General features: G+C 40.1%; 1 protein-coding gene across 1 annotated transcript; it reads left to right on the top strand.

Annotated features, from left to right (window-relative positions):
* The first annotated feature begins 699 nt into the window (after nucleotides 1-699).
* LOC136790909 (tRNA selenocysteine 1-associated protein 1-like) lies at nucleotides 700-6,813 on the top strand. The gene is made up of 5 exons (XM_066997737.1): nucleotides 700-901; nucleotides 1,416-1,764; nucleotides 3,502-3,624; nucleotides 5,617-5,812; nucleotides 6,339-6,813. The coding sequence occupies exons 3-5, from the start codon at nucleotides 3,545-3,547 to the stop codon at nucleotides 6,411-6,413; spliced, it is 351 nt and encodes a 116-aa protein (XP_066853838.1). The 5' UTR covers nucleotides 700-901; nucleotides 1,416-1,764; nucleotides 3,502-3,544; the 3' UTR covers nucleotides 6,414-6,813.
* The last annotated feature ends 2,182 nt before the right edge of the window (nucleotides 6,814-8,995 follow it).

Here is an 8,995-nt window from a genome sequence, read left to right on the forward strand (position 1 = left end):
AAAAACACCTGTGCAAATATATCGTGGAAGAAACAAATTAAGATGGACTAGACCGGGCTTTTGTAATCATCCTGTGCGGTAAGACTGAAATTTCATGAGGTAAGATAATGGATTTCAGACAGAGTTGATTCTCTTGGACTTCCAACCTCTGAGCGGTCAGTCGGCATCTTTGTCTGAGGCTCTTGCCATTGCAAGGAGGAATTTTGGAAATGAGGGGTTTACTGTGACCATGGTGCAGTGAATTGCACGGTTACGTTGCACTTGTCAGGAGGAAGAGCGATGCAAGTAATACTAGGATAAAAGTTTTCTGCGTGTGCTGTGGAAGGGAAGAGCCATTCTTGTCTTTCCGGTTTTGAATTTGAAGCGTTATCTTCTGCTTCTCTCTTAAAAGGCACCTTTTTTTTAAAAGGCACCTGTCAGGCCTCTTTATGGAGGTTACACTGTGGTCAACAGCAGCAGAAGCTTGTGTGCTGAACAGAGTTGTGTGTTGTTTGGAAGCTTTGAGTTCCACTCTGGTTTTTTTGTTTGTTTCTTTGTTTCTTTGTGGGTTTTTGGTGGCTTTTATTTTTTTCAGGGGCGGGGGGGGGGGAGTTGCGGAGTAGTTTTGAACATTTCTGTGGGATTTGACAAATCAAATTTAAAAGTTAATGTTCATTTTATAGTTCATGTTCAAACAGGATGGTTAACTGTCTTGTTTGTCTCACAGAGGGTCCAACACCTGTGACCAGTAGCAGTGCATCTGCATTTTCTGCTCCTTCTGGAGAATTTCTGGATTTAGACAAATTCAAGAAGCCTGAAGGAAGCTGGGATTGGGAGACCTGCTTGGTTCAAAACAAAGCAGAGGCCACGAAGTGTGTAGCCTGTGAAAGTGCAAAGCCAAGCACCAAAGCAGAGCTCAAAGGTAATCCTTAATGATTAAAACGAGGATGCATATTCTGTGATTTATTTTTTGGTTTGCTCTGATTTTTTTTATTTTCTTACCTGTTAAGCACAATTATTTTTTCCTTTGAGGTGTGGCAAAATTATTCGTTTTTCCTGTAGGAATATTGCCTAGATAACATCTGTTTCCACACTTTTCCCCAAGAATAAGTTTATCCTTTTTAGAGAAAAGCTTTCATTAATGACGTGCTTGTTCTTTACATGCCCTACACGTTGTTCATTTGGAGTTCAGACTAAAAACATGATCTTTCAAAGAAGTTCGTATACTTTTTAAAGCCAGGTGGTGGGCAGAAAACACAATTGTGAAAAGTTTTATGTAGAGAGGAAGCATGGGGTTTTCTTGTTTGTTTTACTGTTTGGTGGGTTGTTTTTTAAACAGTTTTGACTGGAAAGATCAGGACTAGAATGTAGTTCAAACCTTCATGTACTGCAGATACACCGTGGGTTACGGACTTGACATTCACTTATTTCTTCAGGTTTTGGTACTGCGACTGCGTCCACAAAATGCTGCCTTGCCATCATTTACATTCGGTGTTCACTCAGAGTGTTCAGGTGCAGAGTCTGCAGCTGCCTCACAGTTTACTTTGGGAAGGACAGAAGAGAAGCAGGATTCTGTCACTACTGCTGCTCCGTTAGTGTTTGGAAAGAAAGCTGACACTGAAGAGTCAAAGACACAGCCTAGCTTTTCAGTTGGGAAGTCCGAGCGTACAAAAGAAGAGAGCACAGCAAAACCTATGTTCAACTTCAGTTTCGTTAAACCATCAGAGAAGGAACCTGAGCAAGCAAAGCCAGCTTTTCCATTTGGGGTCCAAACCAGTACTTCAGGTAAACAGAGTATCTTTTGTCTTCACTTGTGCGCTTATGTCCATCAAGTAAGACCTCTGAAACCATACTAGAAAAAATCTGTGGGATTTGATATGTTCATGTACTAGAGCTTTAGAAAAAGTTTAATTCCTATATGCAGCATGTCTTCTGTCCTGGTTATTGATACGTACGCAATTAGTAGCAATCCCTTTTTTGATCTCAACACTAGGTTTAGACAAAAAATTGCGACACCTTAAGGAACCTGTCCTGCATCTCATACAAGCACAGAAGTTGCAGTGTCTCAATGCTAGCAGTACAGTTGGTGGTAAAATCTTTAGTAGGGTGAAATAGAGGCCTCACACTTTTCAGAGAAAAAAAGAGATGAGAGAGAGTATCTTATTCCCACGTACTTGCAACTATGCTGCAGAGTGTACTGCTGTTACTCTAGTGCTACAAAGGTCCAAAAATCACTGAACAGTTATTAGCCAGTTTTGTATTCCTTTAATTTGTTGAAAGACTGCAGTAGAGGATTGAAGTTTTTATTGAGGATCACTGTGTGGAAAAATTCTGATTGTTAAATGTCATTTGTATGACTTAAGAACCGCGTTTTGGAGTACAGAATTCAGTATTAATTCCAGAAGGGGTAAGGGGAAGGACATTAGCTAGTAATCCCGAACAAAAGCAGTGTATAGAGCTATACTGATTTTAATCGCAGTATTCTTACAGTTGGTCTGTTACTGAACAGATATGTTTTGGGGAGATATGGTGGCCAGGGAGGCGTGTGTGTTTGTGTGCTTCCTCTTCTAGTTAAGGTTCTGGGGTTTGGTTTAGTCAGGAAAATTCGATGAGGCACCTTGTGTAAAAGGAAATGTTAACCAGCATTTTTCAACACGGTGTAGTCCCTTAAAAGTGTCATAGATGAAAAGAGGCCATAACCGCTGGGGGAAAAAGTTAGTGGGAAACTGAGAGCAGGATCACATTCAGTAGTGAGAGAGCAGCAGCCTAGGGAAAGCTGATGAATGACTGTAACAGATAGTTCTATTTTAAGTGTAAAACAACACTCAGTACTTTATAATGGTGGTCTTACCAGAGGGTTCTTCTCCATGGCTCCTAAAAGCACGTCTTGAAGGCATTCGAGTGCAGTGAACTTAAGCTGTAAGAGTTGGGCTGGTAAGCTTGGCCTGATTTGAAGCTGTAGGCATGGGGCTATAATTTCTGAACAGGCTACAAAAGAAACTGTACCACTGTGCTTTTCAGTGCTCCGTTTAGCAAAGCCATCAAATTGTTGCAGGCAATTGATGTTGTTCTTCTAAGAGCACCTGAAAAATATTTTTGTTTGAAGAGTTCAGAGGTACCGGTTAATACTGGTTCAGATAATTACAGCCAGCTCTTGGTGTTTGTGACCAATAAAGTTTGTGGCTCCAAAAGGAGTGGGTTAGTGCTAACTGATTAACTGCTGTATATGCAGAAATATGGAATCTGATTACTTACGCAGAGAGCACTTAAAATGTATTGTTTTGCTGGCTCTCAGTGAGTTGCATCTTAATGCTACCAAGGAATAAGCTTTTTGCTTCTGGCCCAAGTTTTTTAATTTGGTGAAAGCCTTTTCTGTGCACGTGCACATGCCAGAGAGGTTGCTTAAGTAATAGAAGCTATAGTAGCTGCTATCTTCTGTTTTTTGTAGAAGACAGAAACTGAATTCGTTAGCTTTGTAACTGTTATGCATACTAGAATTGGTTTTCTCCCTTTTGAAAATAGTAGAGGGTATGCCTATGTCAGATTTGGTGAGCAAGGTGATCAGATGAGGGCACTGCAAGACTGCCAGAACGCACCAGGTCTGGGGGGAAAAGGAATCCGGCTGAGCATAGGAATTTCTAAAAGGTAACCAAGGAGTTGTGCATTGATACAGTTATTCTAAATAATCAGATTCTTGTAGCTCTGCCTTTGGAAAGTCTGTGGCCCTTGCTGTAGTGGCTGTACACAGGATGCAGTCTACAAAACCAGAAATGCAGAAGTCCTATGTTTTGACTCCCTGGATTCATCAACCTGCTTCAGGATGGCTGGGGGAATCCAACTGTTAAGTCTAGCCAGACAGCGCAACTTGGGCTTAGCTGCCATTGTAACCAGCCTTGTTTCTCAACAGTAGCAAAGCTGAATGCATTGGTAAATATTTTCAGGTTTGGGCCTGCATAAGGTAGAAGGGACAAGAAGTGGTTTTATATGCTAGGGAGTTCTTGTTCTTAGAGCTTTCCCTCTAGTTTGAGAGAAGCACATAACTAGTTTTACAGTGGGTTGACAGGAAAGAAGTGGGGGGGAAAAATGGGAACGCAGGGAGAAAGCCAAAGGCGTTATTACTAGAACAGGTTTAGAATGCTATTCTTTGCTTTTCATGAGCTTAGGGCAATGGGGAGTTTAAAGCTTAGCACTTCCTGAGAGGGTTTCTTACTCTACCGGCTCAGTTCTATCACTTATTTAAGGCAATTCAGGTCTCTGAACGGTTAAAGAATTGATACCAAATTTGATGAACTTTGATCCAGGATACTGACAAAACAGGACTTCATATAAACAATTTCAGTATGTTCATGAGGTTAGCTTGTGTGTTCTGTTAAATAGTAAAAAATGACACTTCTGTTTCTGTTTACCTAGCATAATTCTGCAAATGTTGCCTCCTTCTGCTTTAGAATGGAAATGCTCTTCTCCAAGAGAGCACTGTCCAAACTTCTTTGCCAAAATTTTTTGATTAAATTAATATTGTTTTATTTTGAAAACAGGAATAAGCCACAAACATGTTTTCTTGCTTCGGCTATCCAGAAGAACGTCAACAGTATTTTCAGATTTTCCTTCCCTACACAACTGTATGTAGGAAGAGTGCAGTTGGAAGCAGAAGACCTAAGATGATGTATCTTCTGTTTGTTTACTACAGTAACAAGACAATGGATTACCTCTTTATTAGAACTTGTGTAGCTTTGCAGTATTGAAACAAATGTAGGTATTAAAATACACATCAGTAATACGTTTCTGAATGGCTGAGTACCGTGCTCTCTTAGCATTGAAATACCCAGCCATTGGATTAGTTTGTCCCTCATGTTTGCTGAGTTTGGAAGCTATTTCAGAATGCCTTCAGCTTGTATTCTTCCCCAAAAGCATAGAACTCACTTCTCTGCATCCCCAATTCAAGTCAGAGAAACTGGGCACTGCAAACACAGGAGGTCTGCCTGTACAGAATCAGTGAAGACAAGTCTAAACAGCGGTTTTTTTTGAATATGCAGCTGGGTTATCTGAATGTTCTTTATGCAGTGTACCTCAGTTTTAGTACAGATAGCACTTGTCTTGGTTCTTGTCATTAGTCTGAAGCTGCCCCTGAGAAAATCTTGAAAGGGAAAGTAGTGAAATCTAATCAGCAGGCCCTTTCTTCTTAAGAACCAATGGAAATGGATAATCTGACTCCATTCACTTCTTTCTGGAAATAAGATCTATTAATTAACCAAACAAAAGATAGAAGGGTTAAGACTGCATCTTTAAAGCAGCTGTGCTTGATAAATGTCTCTGGTCTTAAATCAGTCTTTAGCAAAGCACAGAGACTTAGCAGCAGCTTGCTTATGCCAACGCTAAAAATACTTGATGTGTACAGGTAACCATGTCAAGGCTCTGGAGTTAATCCATGAGAACAATTCCTTCTGGTATTGGCAAAGGTGAGGATGCTTGCTTCTATAGAAATGAGGTTTTGAGCTGTGACTTAAGCTGTCACTTAGGTGACTGTTTAGGAAAGCTTCCTTTTAAGTTTTGAAGTATGTAAGCTGACAAATTGTTTAAGTTCAGAACTGGGTTTACAGTCTCTTGTTCTCTGACTGTATGCAACTTCTCATGTTTCAGACTGAAAGCAGAATTGCAGCGGTACCAGTCATACAACTATAATGCTTATTGCCAAGATTACCAGAACTACTACTCGCAGCGGAGTTACGATGCTTACGCTGACTACAACTACAGCTCCTATGCTCCCTATGACAGCATGCAAGCTGTTGGAGACTGCTCTTTAGGAGATTCTTTAATGGCTCCAGCTGTTTTTGAGGTAAAGATACTGCACGCTTGCTGTAAAGAAAATATTTCACAGATAATATGTTGTACAGATTTGTGTGAATCAGCAAAAAGAATCCGAAGTTGAAAACATGCTTTCTGCTTAGTGTGAAGTTAAAAGAGCAGATTCCATTCAGAGGTGTTTGTATTTAAGTGCTTAAATAGTAAATCCATAGAATTAGTGATTTATACACCATTATTTGTTCACGCATACCAAAGAATGGTTTTGACAGCATAATTGCGTACGCTTCTTCTGTTCCTGTTCTTCTGATTTGCTTTGCTTAAAGCAAATTAAACAGTTGTTGTAAGTGGTCTTATCGTGGTCAATGTATTAGTTGTGACCTCCGGAGGTCCCTTCCAACCTGTACTGTAATATTGGCTTTCTTCTAAAAATAAGTAGATAAAATGCCATCTATCCTTGTAGTTGTAGGAAGAAGGAATGGGTTGAGACTGCAGCACTTTGAATCTGTGATGCTTTCTGAAATGAGTTATGATTAAACTTAGCCTTTTCTGTCTTTCAGGAATCTTCAGTTATGACTGCAATCGGTGATGACCTAATTACTGACGGTAATAAGGGTTCTATCATTGTCACTTGAGTTTAGCCATCCTTGTGCCTTTTAACAATACAAGCCAACCTCTACTGGATGAAGAACATCTTGAAAGTTCAGCTGAGGTCAAACCTCTGTGGGGTTGATCTGCAATCAGCTGGGGTTTTAAAGCTGATACAGCATACACTGACCGCATCAAGTAAAACGGGACACTGTCAATGCTTCGCAGCAGGTTTCTTGTACCTGTGCCTTCATTCCCATTTGAAAATGGTCTAAGACAGAATTTTGTTCTTTGTATTGGTTCCGCTAAACAGATTTTATATTAGAAACTCAGTAATATGCAAAAGCTTTGTTCTCCACCCTGAGGTAAAAGCTTATGTTGCAGATTCCAAAAGGAGGATTCAGCTTGCACTTACAAATACGGTACAAAACATATTTGTGTCCTGGAAGGTTTGCAAAGTACCTCACGTGGAGGCATTTTGTGTTAGTGTTTAGAAACTATCCTATGTAACGTGTATTGCCGTAGAAGTGAATTAAATGACTCTTGGGAGGGTTTCATGGCTGATTATCCTTAAACGTTATCTTTACTATCTTAAACATTGTCTTTGTCTTTATCTTGAAAGACAGTTCTAGTCCCAGCCTTCTAATATACAAATTCCCAAAAGTTGGAGTTGTGAGGCTCAAAATTTTAGAGGACTAAATACCTCACTAAAATTAGTAGATCTAATAGCTTATTACACTTAGCTTAAAATACATTTTATTAGCCATTTCACATGAAGTTTTTTTGTGTGCATGCCTCAGATTTGATACTTGGACTTACCAGGCTTTTATTTTCAGATCCACAGCTCTACTTGGATGTTGATGAAATGAACAGACAATTCACGGAGACAAGCGAAGAACTCTACGATTCACTCATGAATTGTCACTGGCAACCTCTGGATACGGTCACTTCTGAAATCCCCTCTGCTATTTAAGTGTCTTCTAGAGCATGACCGTTAGGACCAAAGTGCTAAAACTACATTTCTTCTACATTATTCTAGCTCATAAGTTTTAAAGCACAATGATAGGTTGGGTTTTTTTTGCTATGCTTTTGACAGTTTCTGTAATCTTTTTGTTCATCACTCCCTTCTTGGAGCATCATGAAGTCATGTAAATATTCGAGAAATGTAAAGAGGTAAATGGGGTCTAAAGATAGACTTGCCTGTGTAAATAAAAAATTTGTTTCTGCAAACCTGCCAGCAAGAGATTTTACTTGTACCTGTGTGCAGCACGTTCTCTTCCGGCTTATGGAATTTAACAAGGTAGTAAGGGTATTTCATCTGTCTTTATTTTTATATGGGCATTAGGACACAAGCAAAATCTAGCTTCCCCTTGTTTTCCTGGTTCCTTAGGTAAGCGACAAGCCAAGCCTTTCATGTGCTTGCTTAGACTGGAAGTATGTATGGGAGACACTCACAGGCCTTGCTATGGAAACACCTGTGCCCACTTTTTCCTGCAGGCTGCTGGCTCTAACTGTACTACTGATACATGCTAGGTCAGCTAAAATTGGCTTATAAATAGGGTATGTTAAGCATATGGAAGTGTAGACTTCAACTGCCATAGCTACAAACATCCCATGGAATGAGGATGATGTCTGCTGGCACTCTCTGCATCAGCATTCAGTTTTCCCTTGCCCTTCTTACTGTTAGACTTCTCAGCTGACGTTTTACAGCGAAGAAATTGCTACAACATAATCCGTGTTCTTAAACCTAAAAAAAAAAAAATCTTGGAGAAAACAACTTGCTGGTTTTCCCTCCTTGCTGGCAAGGAGAAAAATAGTCCACCAGGAACAACAAAAAAATCCTAGTAACAGCTCCTTAAGTTATACCCTCTGCTACCCTCTCTGATTGCTCTGGTCTTCCTTCATTCGTGGTAATGAAGTTTTTAAAGCTCTGGTAGAAGGATGACAGTACTCAAGTCAAAGGAGATGAGAGCAATGAGGAAAGCTTTGCTTTAAGCTAGAGCAGTCTTGCGAGTTGCTGCCTTTATGCTGTTCTTTATCTTGAAGGGTACAGAGTCTTTTCCAGTCATAGGGACTCCATAACCCTATGAGTATGGAGAAATAGTTGCTAATTAACAGTGTGTATAATAAGTAAGTGAGGCTGGAAACAAAAGAATATTCCTCCAAGAAAAAAAAGGAAGCAGAAATTACTGTACTTAATAGCTGGGGAAGCTGTTAAAGCTAGTTGACACAGTTCTGGTACTGCCATGTGTGTTTTGGGGGCAACATAAACCATAATTGCTGTGATGGCAGGTAAGAATCCAATTCTTTTTTATGGCTTAGTGTAGTCAGTGAAAGCAGTGGTCCTAAGCTGCATGCTGTTCTTAAATGTAATGCAAATTCTCTTTTGTGACTCCTCAGTACTTCCAGGTTACTTGTAGCTGATCACCAGCAACTGCTTCTGTTAGCTATTAGCTGTTGGGTTTTTGCTAGGAATACTTTCAGTCCTGAATTGAAATGATGACATCCTGAAACAGAAGAGGCTCTTGGAGTATTGTAGGAAGCACATTCTTCCTGGTTCTAGTGCAGGTGTAGACGTAGGAGGAGACAGAAGGCAAAGAACCTCACATAGGTGGAGGGGGTGAGGTGG

This window comes from Anser cygnoides, chromosome 5 (assembly GCF_040182565.1).
Source record: "Anser cygnoides isolate HZ-2024a breed goose chromosome 5, Taihu_goose_T2T_genome, whole genome shotgun sequence".
Classification (NCBI taxonomy): Eukaryota; Metazoa; Chordata; class Aves; order Anseriformes; family Anatidae; genus Anser; species Anser cygnoides.